Source organism: Melanostigma gelatinosum (genome assembly GCF_949748355.1).
Source record: "Melanostigma gelatinosum genome assembly, chromosome: 21".
Lineage (NCBI taxonomy): Eukaryota > Metazoa > Chordata > Actinopteri > Perciformes > Zoarcidae > Melanostigma > Melanostigma gelatinosum.
The window spans coordinates 4,190,823-4,216,486 of NC_136654.1; the positions used below are offsets into that span (position 1 = coordinate 4,190,823).

General features: G+C 45.4%; 2 protein-coding genes across 2 annotated transcripts; one reads left to right on the forward strand and one right to left on the reverse strand.

Moving 5' to 3' along the window:
- Positions 1–347: 347 nt before the first annotated feature.
- Positions 348–1,433, forward strand: LOC306794701 (urotensin-2 receptor; the record flags this gene model as incomplete). Its single annotated transcript, XM_079292883.1, has 1 exon — positions 348–1,433. One exon carries the CDS (start codon positions 348–350, stop codon positions 1,431–1,433), a length of 1,086 nt encoding a protein of 361 aa, XP_079149009.1.
- A 5,753-nt stretch (positions 1,434–7,186) lies between these two features.
- ogfod3 (2-oxoglutarate and iron dependent oxygenase domain containing 3) lies at positions 7,187–25,520 on the reverse strand. Its single transcript, XM_079293196.1, has 9 exons — positions 25,336–25,520; positions 23,890–24,116; positions 22,698–22,773; positions 22,562–22,604; positions 21,438–21,502; positions 20,130–20,186; positions 19,744–19,897; positions 16,340–16,463; positions 7,187–7,462 (listed from the first exon to the last, which is right to left on the reverse strand). The coding sequence occupies exons 1-9, from the start codon at positions 25,404–25,406 to the stop codon at positions 7,326–7,328; spliced, it is 954 nt and encodes a 317-aa protein (XP_079149322.1). The 5' UTR covers positions 25,407–25,520; the 3' UTR covers positions 7,187–7,325.
- Between the last annotated feature and the right edge of the window lie 144 nt (positions 25,521–25,664).

The window sequence follows — 25,664 nt, forward strand, 5'->3', positions numbered from 1 at the left end:
GTTTTTGGAATCATGAACGCTGCAAATCTGCGCGTAAAAGTGACTCCGGTCGCTGCCGCTGTGGCATCAGGTGCGCGTACCAAACATCTTTTCTGATATCAGATCTTCAGAGTGAGTGTCCTTCCGTGGTGACGTCAGGAGCAAAGAGTAGCAGGCAGAGAGCAGGAGAGGCGGAAAGAAAATCAAAGAGGACGCAACCTGCGCCATCGGTGCGCATCTTTTCCCCAAACTTCTCCGGCACCGTCCGAGAGCACGGAGCACAGCAGCAGCAGCAGCAGCAACAACAACAACAACAACAACAACAACAACAACAAATAAACACACACACGAACATCATCGAGCGAGCGATGAATAACAAATCAGTCAGTTTGAACGCGAGTCCGCCGCCGCGGGACGGCGGCTCCGGGACCGTGGACCACGAGCTCGTCATCACCTCCACTTTCGGGACGCTCCTCTCCGTCGTCTACATCCTCGGGGTGTCGGGGAACGTGTACACGCTGGTGGTGATGTGCCACTCGATCCGCTTCGCCAACTCCATGTACATCTCCATCATCAACCTGGCTCTGGCGGACCTGCTCTACCTCTCCACCATCCCGTTCGTGGTGTCCACCTACTTCCTGAAGGACTGGTACTTCGGGGACGTGGGCTGCCGCATCCTGCTCAGCCTGGACCTCCTCACCATGCACGCCAGCATCTTCACGCTCACCGTCATGTGCACGGAGCGCTACCTGGCCGTGACCAAGCCGCTGGACACGGTCAGGCGCTCCAAGAGTTACCGCAAAGCCCTGGCGTGGGGCGTCTGGCTGCTCTCGCTGGTGCTCACCGTGCCCATGATGGTGATGGTCGCCCAGACCACTAAGGACACGCCGGACGGGGGTGTGAAGAGGATGTGCGCGCCGACCTGGGCGCCCCTGGTTTACAAAGTGTACCTGACTGTCCTGTTCGGCACCAGCATCATGGCGCCGGGGCTCGTTATCGGATACCTGTACGTGAAGTTGGCCCGCACTTACTTGGAGTCCCAGCGCAAGTCGGCAATCAGCAGAAGTGGCAAGCGGTCCCCCAAGCAGAAGGTGCTGATCATGATCTTCACCATCGTGCTGGTGTTCTGGGCGTGCTTCCTGCCGTTCTGGATCTGGCAGCTGCTGTCGCTGTACCGCACCGAGCCCCTGAACCTGGCCTCACAGACGCACACGTGCATCAACTACCTGGTGGCGAGCCTCACGTACAGCAACAGCTGCATCAACCCGTTCCTCTACACGCTGCTCACCAAGAACTACCGCGAGTACCTGAAGAACCGGCACCGGAGCTTCTACCGGTACACGTCGTCGTTCAAGCAGCGGCCGCCCAGCCTCTACTCGTGGGGGAGGTCGGCGTCCTCGAGCAATCAGTTCGAGTTCAACTCCGAGACGCTGGCGATGGGGACCCTGAAGTGACTTGCGAACCACGTGGGAGAGAGGAGAGAGCTTTTGGAGGCGCAATAGGTAAGTGTTGCCCGAGCAGGCCGGCGCGCTTTCTCAGCAGGGGCGTGAGTAGATGCTGCTTGGCACCACTGTCCACTGTACCCCCGTTTTTTAGGGGGTGGGAGGGGTTTGGTTACAGTGATGCTATTTTAAATGCTGTGTTTGTAATATACCTATGTTGAACTGGCAATAATATATTTGCATGATATATATTGCTCGGGGCAAAACCTCTCTCCGTAATGGTTTTCATTTTTTTTTAAATAAAACAGTCTGTTGCAATCTTTAACAAAATGATATGCTTCTTAATACGTTTTAAAAACTAATAATAAAGTATTTAAAGAAAAAAACAATCCAATGAAATGAATCATTTCTTATTATCTTTGGTATTTTTGTCATATACAGATCCAATGATTGTAGTCGTCCAATGTCAAGTCTCTGTTTGATCATCTGACAATTGGCGTGATATCGTGAAAAGTTACTCCTCATTTAATGCACGTTTCCCTCCCGAAGGTTCAGCAGCACCTGACAATTTCAGCTCGTTACACGCGTGCAGTATTTTCAAACTCAGTTAGGTTTAAGCGACAAAACCGAGGAAAAGATCGTCATTTGACCCCCGTCAGTGTGCTCCGGGGCCCATCGGAAACCACCTCACGCCACTGTTTCTCACAGTTGATTATATTTCTCTGTGGATTATTTTCAAGCGAAGAGGTGTTTCTAGTCACCACACGGTTCATTCTAGTTAGAGGAAAACTGACAGTTGTTACCTCCATGCCTGGCCTGAGGGCCCGAGGCCCCGAGGCCCATTGAGCCCCATGAGCACAGTGACACTTCTCTCTGCCGCGCTCCATCACCTCTTCAACCCTCAGAGGAGGAAGTGATCGTACAGGGCCGTGTTCAAGGCCTCAGAGGTGATTATAGAAGCCGAAACGAAATCTGAATGTTGTTTGGCATCTTTAAAAAAACATACAATAAAAACCATCATAAAAACATGATGTAAAATAAATGTCTCATAACTAGGTTTTGAGACAGGACCCCTTTACAAGACAAAGACAATACTGTTGGTGTCTGTGTGGAAATATTAAAACAACATGCATGCCTCTCCGTCCCTGTTCATACCCAATAGATCTGACGTCAGAGTGCCTGGTTTAATGCTCACGCACGAGGAAATATTCGGGACATTAATGGGATCTGGTCTGTGGCACGAGAGTCAGGAGCTCTCGGTTTGTGCGAGCTCTCACGGTGGGCGCGTGTGCGCACGTGGTCCGTGCAAGAAGGACGGATTCATTATCAACTCGTCGTTATCAGTCTGGGGAAAATGCCACGTTGGGGATTCATTTGGGAGATGTCTAGAGCGGTTTGTTTATTTCTTTTTTTATGCAAATATGCGCGTAAAAGTGACTCCCGCCGCTGTGACATCAGGTGCGCACTCAGTGCTGATACCAAACTTTTGTTTTTTTTCATATTCATATTCTACAATGTTGAAACTTTATCATAGCATTGAGCTTATGTGATCAATTCATCCCTGAGCTGGAGAGAAGCGCTTTTTTTTTGTTGCAGTGCAACACCTTCATCCTCATAGATTGAGGATTCAATTGTTCTTAATATACAGTCGCCTAAAAAGTTATTATAAACAGTTATTATCTCTGTAATCCCTCTATAATTACCTGGAGGATCACACAGGCACGTATCCGTGAGTGAAGCGTCTGTCCGCGGCTAATCTCGCATTCTGCAGCAGCAAACTGCATAACAGTTTGGACGGCCAGTTATGGCATGCATGCTCTTCTCGAGACACCAGGCGGTCAAACTGACAAAGATCTAAAGGGCTGGATGGAGGTACTCCTTTGTTCAATCAGAAATAAGATGCATTCCCTGCAAGTTTCATTAAAACAAGACTTATGTGTGCATTCATTATGGACATCGATTTTCTTTTTCTTGGTTGCCTGGGGCGACACAACAGGCTGTCACCTTATAATGTGTTTGCAAATAATCACAGACTTCAACCTCACTGCCAACGTCCGTGGCAATCTGCGTCGGTATGAGACAGCCGGAGCAACTGATGAAGAATAGAGAATGAGAACGTAAGCGTAGGGTCAAACAAACACAGGACTTTCACCCAGGAGACCGCTGACCATGTCCCGTGTGAAACCAAGTTAAATCGGACTTATTTTATCATACTTTACTAACGCCAGTTGCGTAACAAGCGTAGTTATTTTACATGACAGATATACCTACAGCGTCACAGTTTTAAGCGTAGGGCCGCTGACCAAATGTTGGCATTCGAAGAGTTGGGAGTGAGAACGTGTTTCTTATTCACACATCTACTGGATGCAGATGTGTTTCTGGCCACTTGATGAATGTAAGTCCAATATTCACTGTCCCATTAGCTCTGTTTTGGTCTCCGCCAACTCTGAAATGTGGAATATCTTGTGCTTGAGCAGATAAATGCTCCACTATGTTCACCAGCTATGTCCGTCTACCGTTTGGGAAGGTTAGAGTACAGTGTGTTTTTAGAGATTTTCCGCTGATAGCGGCTGCTTGCCTCGTCTAAAAACAACCTTGACGAGAGCAGTGAGCCTCAGCTGAGAACATTTGAGTGATGTCCCTTAAGTATTTCCTTACTCGCCAAATGTCCCCAGAGCCACAAAAGAGGTTATACAACAAATGAAATAAATGTAGTCATAAAGGACAAAGAGAGGTGTCAAAAATAGATAGAACCTTTCGAATAACCTTTTGACCAAACATCAGAAATTCACTTTGGAGACATTGTGAAGTGAAAATGGTATTCACAGCTGCAGGGTGACTTTAAATGACAGGACACAATGCATGTGGCATTTCTTCAGGCGTTAAAATGCCATCAGAGGAGTCTGTCATATCGTCTTTTGTTCGACAGAAACTGAAGACTTTCCATCTTACAGATAGTTGCTCTTTTGTGCTTTGAGATGCTCGTTTTAACGTGAATGAAGCCATCACTCTGCCCCTTTGACAGCTATCGAAAACTGTGTGGGCGTTTGAGTTTGTGACGAATTAAGATAAGCTTTGATATTTGCTGTTAAATACATGAAACATTTAGGTCTTAGTGGAGGCAGTTATTCCCACATTGTTTGGGGAAAAAATAACTGAAGTACCAAGAATCTTAACAGTAGAATTGTCAACTTGTTACTATCTTCAGTCTGACTTTGCCTCCACCCTAGCCCATTTCCCATCAATTTTCCCGAACCGATCACTGGAAACCAACGTATCTGCCTGAATCGAACATCACTTTAAAAGGACGTCAATGCGTAGCCAAGCCAACATACTGGTTTTGACAGGTTTTTAAGAGCGAAGTAAAAACAAACCGTGCATGTGGCACTGATTGTTGGTCCATTTGCGGCGCTCGTTGGATCAATCGGATTGGATTTTCAACCCACTGTTTCGTGACACGAAGCGGTCGACTCGTCGGATTCGAGGTTGTGGACCCAGGCGAGAGATTGGTTTATGCTGTGAAGACTTTAGCTGAGGTTATGGGGTCGACACAATTTTTGTCGACTGCGTGAAAGGTTCCGTCGTCTTGACAGCATTAAAGGAGTGGTAAACAAATAGGGTAAAAGACGTCCAATGAGGTTTGGACCGAAAAAGAATCCTCTGACCGGGCTGACCAATATGTGACACGAGCCGGACGACATGATTGTGTGCTTAACAGTGACCAGAGCATTTGCTTTGAAGACTGAAAGAGATCGATGACTCCTGTGATGGGAAAAAGCAGCCACGGGCATCAGGTGGACTGCTCATTATCCGAGTAGATTAAAAACCGCTGGCCAAGGTGCTGAAACACATGCGACCGGCGTGAATGACCCTGTCACACTGACGCCTATACTTTCGCATTAGCAACTGCCATTCGTCCCACACAGCCCACCTCTACACGGAGGACCACCGCTCTGCTTCTCTCGGCACTATTGAATGAATGTAGGTCCCTCGGGAGCTGAGGGGAGCGATATTGTGCTATAGGCGCAGAGGCTTACTACTCTCTAGTTGGCGGAGATCAATCGAGCACTAAAGGGAGGTTGAATATTGGAAATCTATTCGTCAAATTGCCACGAACACAAATTAATGCTTATGTTCTGTGTCTGCTGGATGTGTAATTAAGCCCCTATTTGCTGACACATTTATGTTGTTAAAGTTACAATCTCCGAGATCTCCGTTTCATTTTGTTTGGCGGCACCTGTGGCGTAAATGCAGGTTAGTCTTTGAATCTCACTTTTTGGGGAAAGACACCCAGTGCTGCAAATGCAGGGGCTCAGTCAGCATTGTGTAAGACAGAGAGATAGTTACTTTATTAATCCCGCAAGGGGACATTTTTTCACTTCAGCAGCATTTATAGATATTCCATTCCGTGATGGTGACTTAAGACATTTATGAAAATGAAAAGCTTTGAGATGCTTTAAAGAGTGCGAATGGAGAGAGACCGTTGACACAGGGCATTATTTTCTGATTGTTTAGGGACGGTTACATTCTAAAAGCACAAATAAATACATCCACACCTCACTAACCTGCTGGATTCTGAATGAATGCAGCCCAAGGCACGCTTCATCCTGCTGCGGCCTGTCTGCTTTAACTAAGTACGGTGATAACACGTTTTCAGCCATTTCCTGGCTCAAGTGGGCCACAATGAAATAATATTAAACATTACCTCCGAACCACAATGAAACAAGTGAATCGATGAAAGATTGCCCAACTCTTACAAGTTGCAAACGTTTTTTAGTCGTGTTCAGAAATCAAAAGAAAGCAGTTGGCTGCCAAGAGAAGGTAGAATAAAAAATAAATACAAAAGAACTTTCAAAATTCTTAAACGTCATAGCAGGGTTTGCAACTTAACCAATATGTGAATCAACGAAACGTGCTAAACCCTGGTATGGCTCTAGAATGGAAACAGCTGCGGGTACTTTAAACTGACTTACGCGATGGAGCTGACTGCATAAACAAAGGCTTGTTCAGAATGCCAGCCCAAATCGGTTTTTTTGGCAAATGCTAATTTGTATAAGAAAGTCCGGACAGCAAAAAAAACATCAAACATCAAAACATTAACTGTAATACTACGTTTGTTGTGTAACGTTTATCTTGTAACTGGTATATACATGTATACATATAAATACTGTGGTATTAGGTATGGCTCAGTATGGTTTGTTCTAAGTCATAATGCTCAGGTAGTGAAGAAATGAGGCAAAGAGACGAGAACTTTTTACGTCAGTATTTTATTTCAAACCGTCCTCACCGACCACACTGAAGTAATTGGTAACATACTAGAAAGAGCAATCCCTCCTGGACAAGGAGAGGGTTCTTCTTAGAAGAAAACGCCTCCTGGGTCATGAGGTGGGGGCGAGTGTGAGTGGGGACTTAAGTGATGAAAGGTTGATTCAGAAGGAGATTCACTAAGGAATTGACAGCTCTCCTCAAAATGAAAAACACACAGAAAACACACAATCCCACTTAAGCTCCTCAGAAACGGGATTAGTCGAGAGAAAATCTCTGCTTGAGCCGTCCTTATGATCAAAATAAACAGATCGTGTGTATAAATGATATACACATATGACTAAATCTAGCAATTAAAAAAGAAACCGCTGTAGAAAATTGGATAAAAGTTACAATGTAAGAAAAGTAAGAAAGAAGTGAATGTGTGTGCTTTATTTCTGTAGCAAAATCCGTGCGGGGCAGCAAGTGAAAATGAAGGAAAATAACATTTGATATTGGCGGTGCAGCTGCGGGACACCAATGTGACGAGTAAAAATCTCACTTCTTCCTCCCCCCTCCTTTCTTGTCTCTCCCCTCTGGTCGCCCTCTCTGCAGAGCTTTTCCCGCGCCAGTGAGCAGTGGGCGTGGCCCATGGGGGTCTCAGGGCATGGCGGGGTCCGAGATGCCGTGCGCTGGGTCGCAGGTGAAGGACACGGTGATGGCGTAGCGTGTCCCCCACGCCACCTTCTCCACGCGGTGGAGGTTCTCCGTGCCGGAAGAGAAGAAAGAGACTCGTCCTGGGGAAGGAGGGAACGAGAGGAGAGAACAAATAGTTTAAAAAGGAACATTTTGGGAAATACGCTAATTTGCTGTCTCTCCAAGACTGAGATAATATATCAACAATAGGTCTGCATTACAGATCTGTCAGCACGTGGCTCACCTAGCATTAAAACTGGAAGCAGGAGAAAGTCGCTTGTTTGAAAATGCAGGAAATTCACGACGTTGTTAACCTAGCTTAGCATAAAGACAGGTGGGAAACAGCTAGCCTGGCTCTGGTGAAAATTGAAGTAAAAAACACCAACCAATGTTTAGCCCATTCAGAGAACAGAAATGATTTCAGGAGGAGCTAAAATAGCCCCAGCGATGCCAGCTGTTTCCCCCTTTTCCTCCAGTCTTTATGCTAAGCTAGGCTAAACACGTCCTGACTTGAGCTAAATTGCAGTTAGCTCCAACATGCGATTCTTACTAAAATCACAAATTGTCACATTCATATTTCTCTTCATGTTGAACGAACAACACACATCGTATCGTAGAGCGCTTTAGAAGTTTGAGTTATTTCTGAACAAGGCCAAGTTTTCCCTTTTCCACTTTATATGCGAAACTATTCTGACTCCAGCTCTGTATTTAATGCACAGACGTGAGAGCAGTATCCTCATCTCAATCTTGGAGACAATTTAAAAAAAAAAAAGCAAATTCCCCAATTGCTCATTCAAAGTACATCATAAAGAGTTGTCCATGAAACAGAGGGACAGACGATGAGGACCCAAAAAGACAACACAAGCTGGGACCCTGAGGAGATGAAGGGGCCTGCAAGGACACACTCGGCTTATTCCAGGATTGTAAGCATACTTTTGACTGTCTGATTTAAACCCTTTTTAAAGCTTTTGTTTGTTTTTTGGGACAGACAGTGTGAACTTGGGGAGGTTGCCTCTGGGTAAACTCTCTTTATTTATCAGAGGCGTTGCTTCGCAGTGCCAGCTAATGAACTTTTTGCCGTTTTCTGACCTCAACCTACTCTTGCATTGATGTTTACATAGCTCGTCGGGCGGTTGTGTGCCATAACTGAGAGGTTTATATTTTATAAGTTTTCAGGCTCTTGATTTGTTACAAAACATCCAGGTTCTTCGCCTTTTGAAAGGGGTTCTCTCATTATGTGAATATGATTTTAAAAAGCTGGAATCGTCGTACGCCAATTAGTTTGCTCTGTTTTCCCTCCAAGAAATACTGACGACGTATGTCTTGTGTGTTCATCTGTGTTTGTGTTTGTGTGTGGGAGGGTAAATCCCCCTGGCAGGGCAACTGGCTGAGGACGTCGGGGGAAATCAGTGCTCGCAGTAAAACAATGGAACACTGCAAACCCAAAGACTGGGAAATAAGAAGAAAGAGAATTGATGGCACACAAAAACACACCCAACAAAAAAAAAAAGAGAATGTGAGCGGCAAGACAATAAGTGGTGGTCGGCTGGTTTTCGGTCATTGAAAAAGAGGGCATTTTCCCCCAAGTGCTCAAATTAGCCACACAGCTTTGTATGCTGTTCACTCCCATTCACATGATTGACTGTTTACACCTGGATCCCCTGTCCGCTGTCACTCTTCCTCTACGATAAATCATCAGCCGCATTCATCCCCTACAAGCAACACCAGCTCCCCCTGGCGGCATGGAGGATCTCCAGCCTCTAACGTAACTTCCACTCCACGACCCATGAACATTCCCGTGAGAATCACAGACTCGCGCTCACGCCCTAGTTATGGTCGGTTTCGAGGTGCTGCACGAGTGATCCGTCCTATTGCACATACCCCCAAAGCTTCCTGTGCTGATGACGACACAGTGTCTTCCCCCATCAAAATGTGTCTGATTAATGCACGCTCTATAACAAACAAGGCTCACATTTTAAATGACTTGTTCACAAGTCATAATTTGGCTTTTTTATTTCTGACCGAGACCTGGCAACAGAATATGGAATGCATCCATTTCAATGAACTCTGCCCTGTGGACTGTTCTTATGTTGGGACACCGCGTCTGACAGGCCGCGGTGGAGGCCTCGCCGTGGTCTGGAAGAATCAGTTTTCCTGCCACTTGGGGAGCACAGAATCCTATGCTACTTTTGAACTACAGCTGACTAAAGTGGGCCGGCAAAAGCCGTTTTACTGTTTTTTAATTTACCGACCTCCAGGTCCTGCAGGTCAGTTTTTATCAGAATTCACAGACTTTCTGACCTCTATTATCAAGCTAGACAAAGTGCTTCTGGTTGGTGATTTTAATCTGCATGTCAATGATACCACAGACTGTATAGCTACTGAGTTTCTCAATATTACTGAATCTTTTAATTTCACGCAACATGTTTCTGGCGCCACTCACAGGGGTGGTCACACCTTGGACCTTGTGTTCTCTCTGGGTCTTGATATTGATAATACCCGTTGTGAGGACCTATTGATCAGTGACCATAAATGTATTTTCTTTGATCTTTCTGTCAATGCTGACCCCTTGTGTCTGAAACAAACATTCCACTCACGCATTATTACTCAGAGTACAGCTGATCAGTTCTCGATGCACTTCTGCTGTGACTTTTACACAAATCTCAATGATGTTGAACACTTGATACAGTCCTTTAATGAACATTGCACCACTTTGCTGGATAAAGTGGCACCTCTTAAGGAAAGGACCAGGGCTGCCTATAACACTACTCCGTGGATGACAGAAGCTGTGTGCAGCGTGAGACAGAAGTGTCGCAGGGCAGAGCGACTCTGGAAAGCTACTGGGCTAGAAGTGCATCGTTTATATCTGAAAGACCTCAGAGTTTCTTTTAATACCACAGTAAAGGAAGCTAGAACTGCTTATTTTGCCAACCTAATCTCTTCTTCAAAGAAAAATCCCAAGATTCTGTTTGACACAATTAGAGGAATTGTTTCACCACCTGTCTCCACTGTACCATGCTATTCTGTTGACGATTGCAACAAATTCCTGATCTATTTTAATGATAAGGTAACAGGTATTAGGTCTGGCATTCGGCCTGGGATCTGTTCGGCTACTTGTAGCTCCTCGCAATCTCCTGCTGTTATGGGCTCTTTCCAGCCTATCAGCCTTCAAGACCTGATGGACTTAATTAACAAAACAAAGCCATCAACTTGCCCTCTGGATATAATTCCATCCTCTCTATTTAAGAACGTTCTGTTAACTATTGGCCCTGCAGTAACATCTATTGTCAATTCCTCATTGTCTACAGGAATTGTCCCTTCCTATTTCAAACATGCCACTATCCAGCCCATATTAAAGAAACCTAACTTAGATCCAGCTTTGCCCATGAACTACAGGCCCATATCAAAACTGCCTTTCCTGTCCAAACTTTTAGAGAAAGTGGTGGCCAAACAACTTACTGCTGCACTGGAGAGGCACAACATGTATGACAAGTTCCAGTCTGGGTTTCGTAAGCAACACTCTACTGAAACCGCTCTCCTGAGGGTTTCAAATGACATTCTCATGTGTGCTGATGCAGGTGACTGCTCTGTGTTAGTTCTTCTGGATCTCAGTTCTGCATTTGACACTGTAGACCATGACATCCTGATTAAGAGGCTACGTGATTGGGTGGGCATAACTGGCATAGCGTTAGACTGGTTTACATCTTACCTCAGTGACAGAAGTTTCAATGTCTCTGTGGGTGCTTTTGTGTCTGTTACCTCTCCACTGTCTTGTGGTGTACCGCAGGGCTCGGTTCTGGGGCCTCTGTTATTTTCACTTTATCTGTTACCTTTGGGACCGATCATAAAAAGCTATAATGTGTCCTATCACTTATATGCAGACGACATCCAACTTCATCTGTCATTCAAACCCAGCGAGGCATTCACATTAACTAGGCTCCTGGACTGTGTCAATGCCATCAGAGACTGGACGGCAGAAAACTGCCTGCAACTCAACGACTCTAAGACGGAGGTCCTAGTTATTGCTCCAGAGGAGTTTGTCCCCATGATCAGGCAGATTATTAGTCCTCTCTCCTCTGCTGCCCATTGCAACCTGCGCAATCTTGGGATTTTCTTTGATCGCTCCATGTCATTTGACCCTCATGTTAAGCAGCTGTCCAGGTCATGTTTCTTCCATCTAAGAAATATCAGTAAACTGAGATCTGTATTATCAACGCCTGAATTAGAAATGATCATACACACATTTATCTCCTCTCGCATTGACTACTGCAACTCACTTTTTACATCACTCAGTGTATCTGCTCTTAACCGTCTGCAGGTCATCCAAAATGCTGCCGCCAGATTACTCACCAGGACAAACCGACGGTCTCACATCACCCCCGTACTCCGATCTCTCCACTGGCTTCCTGTAGCATCTCGGATACACTTCAAAATTCTCACCATCACTTACAGAGCACTTCACGGTCAGGCTCCGACTTATGTAGCTGATCTACTTCGCCCCTATTCACCCGCCCGCACTCTCAGGTCAAATGCTCTAGGTCTTCTGTCAGTCCCACGCACACGATTTAAGACCCGTGGTGACCGAGCCTTTGAGGCAGTGGCCCCGAGGCTCTGGAATGCTCTGCCTGCAACTCTACGCCTCGCCGATACTGTGGATACTTTTAAAAGCCAGCTAAAAACCCACCTGTTTAGGCTGGCGTTTGTGTAAAAGTAAACCCATGTCCTAGACCTGCTCTTAACATTTGTTTTACATTTTTATTTTATTTTTATTTTATTCTTTAACATTTTTTATTCACTCTGTGTATGTAATTTATTGACCGTAGGGTCACATTGTGTTTTTTATGCTTTTAAATGTCTGCTCTGTTAAGCACTTTGTGATAGTACTGTCTGTGAAAAGCGCTATATAAATAAAATTCATTCATTCATTCATTCATAACTGCACAATGAAATAATCGTTGAAAAATAATCCCTTGCATTTGTCAATATAAACGTTCTAAGTGTTTGCTGTGAAGGGCCCAGCAGATTCAGTGCAGTCAGCAGAGCAGATCAGTGGCAACACAATGGGAGGATGTTTACGAAGGAAACTCAACAGGGTTCACACTCTACCAGCAATCACGCTCCAGGACATTCTACAGAAATCAATGGAGATACTTTTGTCGTGCGATTTTAATCGTTAAGGGGAGACCAACATCAGCCTTAAAACATTCAGACATTTTGGTTTGTTACCAGTGGAATAACCCTCACCTTCTTTCAGGACTAGGAGTAAAAAAAAGAAAAAAATAAGCTTTTTTTAAAAAAAGACGTTTTTTATTAATCAGTTTTAGGGTTAACGCAGTAATTCTTGTCCATGAGTAGATACGTGCTTCTTTCTGCGCGGCGATACGTTTAGTGGGGTGTAGTTTGGTGAAAAGAAAATACTCTTATGAAACTGATCACATGTCTGTGGATTATATCGACTAACTAGGTAATGATTCCTGTTTTTTTCAAATGTATTGTTTTCGCGCCAATATTTCACCCAATGTTGATTTTGGGGTGTACTGTCCTATTGAGGTTCTGAACCTGAACTGCAACTTCTCCGGTCTATTAAAGTACACCGTCTTGATGAAAACCGTTGTTTTTGTTGCTGACTTTATGTGACTGCAGAGAAGAATACGTGCTGACCCTGCAGAATCTGATGTGCTCACAACCTTACAGTTTGTTTTGCAACGGGGCAAAATGCAGATGTGCAACAGTGACGATTCAGTCAGATCAACTCATGGCATTGTGTTTCAATTAGAGAACCTTCAAGTGTTCGTACTGGGAAGCTGATTTATCGCCAAAGAAATTATCCGCCGATTTACGACGTCTCTTTCCCAATTCTGCGGGAAAACGTTTTTTGCAGCATCACCAGACAGACCTAGAAGTTGTATTCCAAGGTTGTGCAACTACAAAAGTTGTCTTCAAAGCCCGATGCTCTTCCTGGGGACTCGGCTAAACAACAGAGGCAAACCAGTGAGCAAATTGAGGTCACGTCAGCGACACGTCAGCGCACTGTCCAGCCAATGGATTGATAACTCCCACAGCCCCACGATGGATTAGTGGAGGACGAATCACTCAGGCTGCACGGTGTGTCTCGGGAGGCTGGGATGGAAGTTAGAGGTTGATGACGTGGAGTGATGTCGGATTAAAACGGAGGTCGAAGATTCCGGATAGATCACTGGTGAAAAATAATTAATGGAGCACCATATTGGAGCCTGAGAATACAGGGCTTAGATAAAAACTTTATAAATTGATTTCACAATCACTACAACTAAAATAACTACAATTACCACCTCACTGTTGTACGCCTCCGCCAAGCAAGCCAAGTTGCAGTTTCTATCTCCGTCTGTCCAAAATGTTTGTGAGAAGTGTGAAAATGTGTGTGAAGTTGTCAAAATTAGCATGTAAATTGCCAAAAACAATGAACTGATAAGAATTTGGTGGTCAAAAACACAAGTAGACATATGTGCTAAATTTGAAGAGATTCGATCAAAGCGTTCCTGAGAAATCGCGCTCACCAGAGTGGGACGGACGTGAGGCCACAGGGATCTTGACCTTTGAACTTTGACCAGTCAAAATCAGTTTATCGTAACGCCACTGCAACTAGTGTTCCGTTTAACTGCACAAGTAACGTATCTATCTGAACATCTACACCGTCGCGTGTTCCAAAACAAATGGAACAGCAAACTGAAAAAGAAAAAAGTTAAAAATAAAAAGATAACTCAGCATATCTGCTGGACGCGCAGCAACCTGTGAAAGCATCCCTGTTATGTGCCAAGAATCTTTTTTGACATTTTCATTGTGTTCTGTGCCAAGCCATTTCCTGTCTGTGCCCACCCTCCTTACCGCCTCTCTCCTTGCCCTGTAGGGAACGCTTTCACATTCAGCAAATCCATCCGTCGTCTCTCTCGCTCTCTTCTAATCCTCCACTCTTTTTTTTCCACCCCTCCTCTTAACTTCCGCCGCAACTTGCACAATACTTCCACTCCAGACACCCCCCGGTGCTAACTGTCATTATATTCTTGACTTCTGCTCTCTGGCAGCTATTTCCTGATTGTCGTCACGGGGGGGGGGGGGGGGGGGTTATAATTACACCTTATTCGTTGCTGTTGCTTCAAAGAGCCGTGATTACCTCAGCGAACTAATCATCCGTCCAGGCATGAGGATCAGACTCTCACCAGGCCGAGGCCCGTCTGTCAACTGCCCAGCATGACGCACAAACAGCTCCTCAACGAGGCCGGGTGTGTTTTAGAGGAGACAAATAAATGCTCTGGGATGTGACATGCATAATGCATGGGGCTTTGCGGCGTCTCCCGCTCGATGCACCCGTCTAATTAAAATCACAGCGCCGGGCGGAATCACAGAGGTCGGGTCTCACCAGCTGCTTTGACAGGCCTGTGATAGTTGAAATCTCGAGCAGGCTCCAACTCCGCTGAGAATTAGAAATCAATCAAGAAGGACCGTGGCGACACCTTACTTCTCTCTTGTCCCCGTCTCCTTCTAGCAGGTTGCGTTGGGTTCAAGATTACACTGTCACCATAATCTCTGCAGTTTGGAGGTTATCCTCACTTCACCGAAGCAAGATGGCCGTCACGGCAGAGCGGAGGCGGCGGACGCTCTTTATTACCATACGTCCTCCGGTCAGCGTCCGTCTCCGTTCCATCATAGGACGGAGGGACGTGAAGGCGGAAGGAAAAGTGAAAGATTGTAGGCGATGAAAGAGAAGGATGGCTTTTTCTGTGTGTGGTGTCATTTAAAAGTGGCAGAGGAGTCGGATTAGAGGTTAGGAGATGATGGACAATGGGTGAGATAACGGGAGGAGGGCAGAGCGGTAAGGGGGGGGAAGTGGAAGATGGGACAAGGTGAACGGAGACGGCAGGGTATGCTCGCTGTCAGATATGATAAAAGTGGAAGTAAGGCTCTCAGGAAGAGGTAACGGCCTCAGGAGACGGTTTCCATACTGAACAGACTCACTAAGCCTCTGCTCATTGAGGAGCGCCAGCGCCCACAGAGGCCATGCATTGAGTGCTAAGCCTCCACTTTTACAGAAACCTCCTTTGGAGTATAAAGTGCTGCATAAAAGAGGCATAGGCTGCAGTCATGAGATACGAGTTAATGGTACAAATATGGCTCTTGAATAAACCAACAGGTTGGCTGATTGCCAAATCCCAGTTAGAAAACCAGCTAGCTTTGAGGCTGGCTAATGCTAGCATGCTTTTAACGTGCGAGCGTGTTACTAGTTAGCTCAACAGCTAAAGTAGTTCACCATCTGCCCCCTGCAAGAGGTCACCAAGTCACCAAGATTCTAGCATCAAAAGGGGGTACAAGTCAAAACAGCGGAGCAAAAGGGCTGAAGATTCAACACCCAAATCAACATCTGTCTGACACAAGCTGGCAAACTCATTGTAACATTCCTTTAAAGCGAGCAGCTTGCAAACTTCCCTTATTTTCCTTCCCTTTACCCCAATGTCCTTGTTTTTAAAGTCCACACAATTTGCCTCCCAAGTCCCATGTTACCTTAGAGAATTGTCTCTGAAACCCATGTGGTTTTTGCACAGGCGACTTTAAAATATCCATTTACTCACAGACTTACCCATATTTTATTTACGTTCTATACATACACAGACCACTGGATTCCCCCCCCCCCCCAGAGATCCAGATGCTGTTACGTCTAACCACTTGGGTACTATGTGCGAGGTAAAGCCTAATCCCCTGAACCTTCAGTCGGAGCTGCTGATTACCCACTTACAAAAGGATTACGCCCACTAAAACCACCTCCAGATTCATAATAAAATCCTTTATCTATTTTTAGTGAGGGCTAATAGGCTTATAGACAAAGCCAGGGGTTACCAGGTGTTATTGCCGATATTCTGGATTTACAATATCCTGCCCATCGCTGTCTTTGCAGCTGAAGCGGCAAAAAAGCACTACGTGGGTCTACATTAACAGCTGACGGTTACCTGTCCGAGGTTCCACTGTCCGGTTGCCATTTGGGTCCATGAAGATAAATCTCCCTCCGGTGAAGTCAGAGCCGTAGTCAGACAGGTACAGCAGTGAGGTGTAGTCAAAGGAGCCGTAAGTCACCTGACGGAGCAAGACAGAGGAAGGCAGTGTCTGCATTAATCTGAGATATATATTTGCCATTAATAAGGAGATGTTCGCATGCAAAAGTGCTGACCTAAGATGGTCTTAGGTCAGCGCTTGTGCATGCCAAAGACTGGATGTTTTACTGATGAGAGGGGGAAAAAAAAGGAGAGACTATTATCTTTGACTAAATGCATATTGTTTAACAAGGCAATTAAAATGCTGACTGGGGGAGGTGGGGATCGACTGCCGATCTTCCAATTAGAGGACGACCCGCTCTATCCCTGAGCCTCAATCATGCTACCACTAACTCGTGGAGTAAATAAGAAGGCACGACTCTGTGGAATTCCATAACCAGCCAGCTCAAAGCAGATCCAAGATATTAAAACAGTCAGATTGACCCATACAAGGGACTTATGCTGCGTTCCTTTTTGAACTGGGAAGTCGGAAATCTCAACTGGAACGGAGCCTGAAGTCGGATTTCCGACTCGGAAACTTCGGCACCGACCCGACCAACCCCCGACCTCAAAATCCAAGTCAAGAAACAGTAAAAAAGCTTTCGTAATATTCAGTTTATTAGCATTTCTGTCTTACTTGCGTCTCATTTAAATCAGTCACACATACAGTGGTGTCCAACTTCTATGTGTTGGCATGTTGCTACGGTGTTTGTATGACCACACAGACCCTCCAAAGCTTGGCTTTCCCGCCACTGCAGCGTCTCAGCCACGCTTGAGGCCACTCTGTCAGACATCCTGGTTGGAGAGAGTAATGTCTGCTCTTCTCTCGTTGGCTCACTTGCTGCTGACTCCTCACCTGAACTGCTCTCCTCAAAAGACCTTTGGGACTGATTAAATACAGCAGAGTCTTAAAAAAACCCTGTAAGCTTTTTGCACTAACATGAACCTCATACTATCCAAAAGGGATACATAAAATGTGGGCATATACTTTGCAAGTCACACTGGTGCAACCGTTTATGCTCAGATCTTAATGACACATCAAAGAGTGAGTTGACGAGGAACCGGGAGTGGCTCTCTTTTCAAAGAGTCAGAGTCATTTCAGACACAGCGCTTTCACTCGATCTCACCTCAAAGTGAACTGCTGGGAGTTCCAAGAGTCGCCGAAAGAACTTCACACCACCCCGGTTCAGAGAACACTCTCAATGTGCAACTTTCCAACAATTCATTTACATGAATTATCAGCTTGTATTTGCCAGGACATCTCGTAAGGGTCCCCCGTTTGGTCGCGCTGTCCAATAATTGTAGTTCATCATTAGAGAAGAAGAGATTTTTATCCACTCTATTCGACTTTTAAGCCAAATAGACTTGCCGCCACTTTTATAAGCGGAAGCTCTCGGTGCCTGTAGCCCCACACAGGTATATAACCGCCACCACTGGCATTGATTACTTTTTTGGGCCACACGTATCACCAACATATTCATTTGTTACGGTGAATGTGCGAGCTAACATTGTCCAATCAGCACATCCAGCAAAACGGAGCGACGTCAGCCCAATATTCACTCTTTTGGTTTCCACCAACCCCTGTAAAAACGATCTGGCTCTTTAGCTGCTAAATGCTCCACTATGTTTACTAGCTAGTCGTCAACTTTGCCTGCCAGCTGTTTGGTTCTGGGCAGGTAGCTTTATGGTCGAAAGCAGTTGCCTTTTGCAGTTGACAAACGAGGTCAATGCAAGCAGAGTTTGTGGGCCAGACAACCAAAACAATGTGCTAAAAGATGCTGAAAGACGCTCAAATGTGACATAGAAGTGAGATGAAAATGCAGCTCTTAAGGGTTGGTTTACCAAAAATACACAAAAACAATTTCTCAAATTGTCAATCACTTGAAAAGTATGTCTGAAGGCAATTTTACAGGGACGACGAATACTCTATTTACTTCAGCAGCAAGACAACACAAAGTCAGGAATGAAAGAATAAATACCGCATTTGACATTAGCGTCTGTAACTATATTTCAGTTTCATTCAGATGGCAAGATCATCCCTGCCATTACGACTGGTGCTATAACACCGTATCAGCGACATGATCGATGGGGAGAAAATCCACCACCAAAGACGTCCGAGGCCATTTACATTCAAATGAGGGTTAGGTTTGCCAATTAACACCAAAATAGCGGCAGAGACAGATGGGGAAGAGACGTGGGTCCTTACGGATTACATTATTCTAGCTGTCGAGGGCCAGCGGGAGAGGATGAGGTGACAAATATTAATAAGGACGAGGCAACTGCAAACACTCCACGTTTCTAGAAATAGCGCGAGCAAAGTAAATATGGACTGTTGGCCTCTTTCTCATTTCAGAGAGGAACACAGGAAAATATTGAGGCAGATGCTTCAAAAGCTTTATGAATGGTGCCAAACATAACATCCCCAGGCCTATAGATAAAAAATGAATCTTTACAAAAACATTCAGGGATGTCAGCTGTATTTCACACAATGATCCGTTTTATAGCCTTGGTACGACAACAAGAATAAACATTAAATAAGAACAAATATATACTCCCAATCAGAGGAAACCCTAATAAATCAGGAGTGACCCACTATAATAAATTCCATAAATTGGTTATGCATTCGTTGCTGAGCTAACGCAGGTCGGGTGATTTCTTTCGTGACGACAACTATTACCGTCTGCCGATTGTACGCCTCCACCAAGTTATGTCGCAGTTTACATCCATGTCTCTCCAAAATGTCATCCCTTCATCATTTTATGTGAAATGTGTAAATTCTTAACTGCCAAATTCACTTCAGTCTTGGAGTCCAAGTGGACGTTTGTGCCGAGTGTGAAGAAATTTGCTCCTTCTTGAGATGGTGCGTTCACGAGAATGGGACGGACGGCCAGAAGGACACAACCCCCTCCTCCCACTGTACCCAACGGTGAGCCCAGCTGCCCTTTGGAAACTCACTTTGGGAGCTTGCATCTGAAATGGGATTGTTTCCATTACTACACAAACCTAATGAGCAAAGGGGAGGATTGGACGGTCGATTGACTGGAAACTGGAGCGCTTTGCTTTCACGTTAAATCAACCAATTCAAGATATCAAGACGTTTCCCATCAGCCCTTTTAATGGGAGCAGATGTAATCCAAGGCATGTCATAATGGATGCACTGATCCAGATGTTTTTGCTCCCAGTAAGAACTCTAGAAATCCTCCCCAGGTTCCCATGTAGCGGATTGTTATCTGTTTGATGACGTCAATATCGCCCCCTGTGCAACCCAAATCTACCAGACTCCTGCTTCTCAGCGAGGTCACGGCTCTGCTTTTATGCGTTACCTTATCTATGTGTGGGTGCCAGTACTCGTCGTGCTGGGTCTTCGCTATCGTGCTGTTGATTCTGGAGAAGAAGGTGGGCTTGGTGAGGTACATCAGTTTTGGGTCCAAACCAAAGGTCTCGGCAATAACTGCCTGGATTCGCTCACGTACACTTCTGAAACGGTGAAAAACAAACAGACAGATGAGTCAGAGTGAAAGAGCAGACTTAATGACTTAAGGAAGTATGATTTATAACCGTCATAGAGGGAGCCACACTCAGTAAGGAATAATGTCTACTACTATCGTCTACAAAGTACCATCATTTCAGTTGATGTCACTTTTTTTATAATAAAATGTCATGGAATGTTGGTGCAAAAAAACTATTTGGATTAAGATTCCTTATTCACCTGTACAGCTGGAAGTCCTCTTGTGTGAACACATCACTGAGCTGGTCCCCAAAATACCTGCAGCCACAATCACAGACAGAAAGTTCCGCATGCAGACAGACACAAACACGAGCACAGACACAAACACGAGCACAGACACAAACACAGACACAAACACGAGCAGACAGACACAAACACGAGCAGACAGACACAAACACAGGCACAGACACAAACACGAGCAGACAGACACAAACACGAGCAGACAGACACAAACACGAGCAGACAGACACAAACACGAGCAGACAGACACAAATACGAGCACAGACACAAACACGAGCACAGACACAAACACGAGCACAGACACAAACACAGGCACAGACACAAACACGAGCAGACAGACACAAACACGAGCAGACAGACACAAACACAGGCACAGACACAAACAGACAGACACAAACACGAGCAGACAGACACAAACACAGGCACAGACACAAACACGAGCACAGACAAACACGAGCAGACAGACACAAACACAGGCACAGACAAACACGAGCACAGACACAAACACGAGCAGACAGACACAAACACAAGCACAGACACGAGCACAGACACAAACACAGACACAAACACAAGCACAGACACAAACACAGACACGAGCACAGACACAAACACAGACACAAACACGAGCACAGACACAAACACGAGCAGACAGACACAAACACGAGCACAGACACAAACACGAGCAGACACGAGCACAGACACAAGCACAGACACAAACACGAGCACAGACACGAGAAAGAAAGAAGAAAAAAAGAGAGCAGAGGAGATGGGACCTGTTAGCATAAATCAGCGTTTCGCCGCACGGCACAGTGCACCATTACCCAGACGGGTGTGCCACCCAGCCATCCAAACACAGCAGATAGTAATCGACTGACTGCTTCACATGAGGGAGTCCCCAATGAGGGGTGAAGGGTGGGAAGCTGGCTGGGCGTGCCATTGTCATCGCTTCCTGATTAAAAATCGGCCAAATGGTCCCCGAGGAGCCCGTGCTGAAGAGAGATATTGGGGGAGTGGGTGGGGGGGACTGAGGGAGAAATCAATGAAGGGAGGAGGAGTGAGGGAGAAAACTGGGGTTCTGGTGGCAGTGATGAATGAGGGTCGCATGGGTCACTGGAGAGGACAGCTCACAAGGACCGCATCAGTACGATTGATGGCTAACGCCATATATTTTGGTGACTGTGTTTGTGCTAATTATGCAGGGTGTCATTCCCGCTGGCATAAAATGAGTGTACACACCGAACAGAACAAAGACAATATGTCCTTTCCCACCTGTAGATGTTGACAAACTGTTTACCCATCGACAACGCTCCAGAGTGAAGGTCCAGTATGGAAGCCTGGAGGCGTTAAAAGGAAGAAAAAACAAATAAGAATGAGTTAATTAAATGTCAGTGGGACTAATAAACGCTGGCAGTTGATGTCATTGTTTCAAAGTGTATCGCTGCTCCCTCTGTGGCCTTTTAGTGGCGTTCTCGTTCTGCCCTTTACTTGTTATTGTATTGGGGCGACCGTGGCTCACTGGGTTAAGAGGGTCGTCTGGGAACCGGAAGGTCAACGGTTCGATCCCCGACTGGGACGTGTCACGTGTCGAAGTGTACCTGAGCAATACACTGAACCCCCGGCTCCCCGGGCGCTGATCACTGGCAGCCCACTGCTCCCTATATACAGGGATGGGTCAAATGCAGAGATACATTTCGTGTATGTGTAAAAATATATATGACAATAAAAATGGTTTCTTTCTTTCTTCTTTCTTATTGCTTTTCAACTCTGCTGTGATTTTCACAAGCTAAAAAAAGAAGCTATTTTATCTGAAGCCCCCCCCCCCATATTGCTCCACTTCGCTTAAGTGTCTTAACACTCCATAAACAGTCCCTTTATTAGGCTGAGGGCCTAAACTGCTGGGGACGGAGAGCAGGGGGTAGGGCATGCCAGGGACATCTGGATCTGCTCATCAAGCCGGAGCTCCGCATATTGCGGCAGCCTGCCCCCTAGTGTCGAGCGAGGTTCCTTACAGCAGGGAGTCGGTGTATTAGGGAGCATGCTGTACGTGGGTGAAGTCGGGACAAATATGGGATTTCTAAGCTGATGCTGGTGGCAATGGCTCTTAACTGAAGATACTATTTTGTTCATGTAAAGAATATTGGAACCACTGCCATGGCAAATTCAGATAATAAAGGACAGATCATAATTACATTCAGTGTTAACTCACTGTGGTGATAATAATAGTCGGATTCTTTCCTGCAGACTTTGCAAAACACTTTGGTTTGGATCTCATGAGGCAGCAATGATCCACGAGTATCTCCCTCCCCACTCCTGTGTTCAACTAAAGGGAAGTCGGGACTGTCCCGAATTTTCCGGGACGTTTATTCCAAAATTTTATTTGCCGTTATACTCACTCCTCCCTCTGACCCGGCCAGCGCCAGCCCTCTCTCAGCCAGCCTGTGAGTCGGAGACAGAAAGCATGATGAATGATTCCGCTGAGTAAGAACAGAGAGAGAGACGCGCTGCGCATCGTAGGACTAACGTGTTTACCTCCGGAGGACCTGAGCTTCCTCCCTCGTCACCACGCCGTCTGTGACCGCGCGGCCACACTTCTGAGGGGTGCATCCTGGGAGAGAGACATGCGAGATAGGATTTAGAAATCAGTGGTGGGAGAAGCCTCGGGTGCTTTGAAGGCTTTGGGCCTCACAGCAGGGAGAGAAAGTGGCCATGTGGAGAAACAAAGTGCCATGCAGGGAGTTCATTGGAGTTCTGCTCATTAATGCCAGAAAATGAAAAGGCTTTGCCGCCAACCTCCTGATGATTCTAAGTTGAAAAGGGGGGGGGGGGTAAAAATAAACATTGCAGTAGACATTTAAGTAGACATTAAAAGGGGAGGCCCAACTGAACTGCTTTTCATTCTGCAGAAGCACAATTATTCATCCAATAAATGATGAAACTGATGAGGAACAGTTATGTAAAAGATGGGTCAGAATGATAAAAAGCAAATCGCTTTAACAGAATAATGAAGCCAGCAATATTACGTATCCCATGTCTGAGAAGGACTTCTGAGTTGGGATTGTTTATTCAAACTATTTCCAAGACAATGGAAAAAAAACAGTATGCTTATTTTTTTGAAATTTTTTAACCTTATTTCAGTTTAGTCTTAAAGTTTGGCTCAATTTGGGGGGAAACTGCACTTTTCACTTCACTGTGAAGTTTCACTTCAACAAATAACGTCATCAGAGATGCTCCGCTCCCTGCTGTGCTCTGACCACAGTGACGGTTCATGAGTATGAATGAACACACGTCTGTGTAGGTGTGCTCGAGGGCTCTTGGCTTTTTAGCCTCGTATCGAAGTGCGCAAACAAACTGGTTAGTATTTGCATTATTTCAGCTGGTCCGCCGATCAAATAGTACAGATACAGTGACATGATGCTCAGCTAGGCTTGTGCTACGTCGCCATCTGGTGGATTGCTACCATGCTGTTTCACACCGTTTCAGGAATCAGGAGAAAATGGTTTGAATTCAAGTTTTGAAGACTTTTTCAACCCTTTAAGTTCCAGTTTAAATACTTTGTTTAATGATAACAGAATTCACAGAAATTCAGTTTGATGGTGTGTCAGAGAACATCGCTGCATGTGAGGGCAAGTGAGCAGCATAAATATTTTACCAGCATTTGGTATTTATGAATATCTCGGCCCAGTCAATGTTTACACAGCAGCGGCGCGGACCAGAGCCTCACCTGGATAGCGTTGGTAGTTGTCGTAGTCCTCTGAGCACTGGACGGAGTAGACTCTGGGCCGGGGGGAGACCAGCTCGCCCTGGCGGACTAGCGTTTCTGTGATGTCACTGTCCAGAGAGGTGACGTACAGCCACACCGCCGCCACGCACAAGGACACGACGACCAGCAGCAAGGCCACAAGCCCTCGGGAACCCCTCCATGCCGATCCCTGCCGCAGCGCATTACCTCTGAGCAAGACAGACACACCAAACACAGGCTCAACTAACTATAATAATATGAAATTCTGATTGAAAAAAACAATAGACATATTTATCAGTTACCAATCTTTAGTAAATTGATTATCAAAGAACATTCAGAGGCAATGCTCGGTGTGGGACGGTGCGTCTGTGCGCTATACAGTATGTGCCATCCGTGTGTATGGCTGTGTACTCTCTGCTGAATGTTAAGGAATACATATTCATGTTGTGCAACAGCATGTGTATCTGTGTACAAATCCAGCGAATGTGTGTGTTTATGTGAACCCAGTCGATTGTCTGAGGGAGCATGCATTCACACACACACGAGTACGTACATTGTTATATGTGCATCTAAAGCTTCCTCGCCTCATTTCCTGCACATTTTGCATGCGTGTGAAAGTGGGCACTTTTGTGTGTATGCAAACGTGTGAAAGGCCTCACTTGCATACACTTGCATACATCCAAAGCTGCCTCATTTTACTCCATTCGTAATTCATTATAGGAGAACACTCATGGAAAGTGCTCTGTAGTCTGAACGCACAGTGGCAGGGAGAATCACTGTGATGTTTAACGTGATTCAACTAACAGTTATTTTCATTACTGATTGATCTCAATAATCTGTTGCTGATTGAGTTAAGCAAATAGAGTGATGTCGGTCCTGCCGCCAACCTCGTCTTAACATACAGAAATAGAGAAAAGCACAAGTGAAGAAATGTAAAATTACAGATTAAATAAAAGTAGAAATGCAAAAACACCAAAATGAGTAAAAGTAGAAACCTAGAAAGAACTTGAAGACATGATTTATCTATTCATGTCCCAATTAATTAATTACAAGTATTTCTATAGTATTCATGCAATTAACTATCAATTAAATCTATATTTCAGCATGCATGTATACATGTATTTCTATTTGGTAACAGTATTTATTTATTAGTTTATTTTTGTGATTATCCTCCATAACACACACAGGAATGTGATATGTGGAAGTCGATATGCTAAAGTAAACTCAAAATAATGCTATACATTAGCTCGTACATATTTATTTTCTCTTTGAAGACTATATTTATGATAATAGTATCAATTTGACACCGTTATCACCATTTTAGTTAGGTCCTAGTTAAGGTGTCCCCCTCCTTCCTGGTGACAGTACCTGACTGGCACACGCCACCCTGCTGTTGGGCTTCACACGAGCGTCGTTTCACTCACTCACCTTTTAATTTTCTTCTCTATCTCTGTGGCATTCGCGCCCTGTGGATTCGCCCTCATTCGCAGCAGCGCCATTTTGACTCAATATGCCTGCTAGGTAGCATTAACAAAAATTACCGTCATACACGGTTATTCTGGCCTTGACTAACCATACCGTGTAGCTCGCTAACAGCTCGTACCACCACCTGAATGCCTCTCCACTTCCTCGTGGAAGCTCGCCCGCCAACCCATTGGCTCCCCGGAAGAGAAAGCTATGTTTTCATTGGTCCCCGTCCTGGTCCAATTGAGTTCGACCACAATGGGTTGTTGCAAAAACATACGATTTGGGCTATG

What these genes read in the sequence shown, in the direction of transcription:
- ogfod3 (XM_079293196.1), bottom strand. Translation starts at nt 25,406, where the DNA reads ATGGCGCTGCTGCGAATGAGGGCGAATCCACAGGGCGCGAATGCCACA. An exon ending in CAACTACCAACGCTATCCAG is followed by an intron (nt 22,774 to 23,889) that starts GTGAGGCTCTGG and finishes TCTCTCTCCCAG; the next exon opens with GATGCACCCCTCAGAAGTGT. An exon ending in GGCACCCACACATAGATAAG is followed by an intron (nt 16,464 to 19,743) that starts GTAACGCATAAA and finishes TTGCTCCGTCAG; the next exon opens with GTGACTTACGGCTCCTTTGA.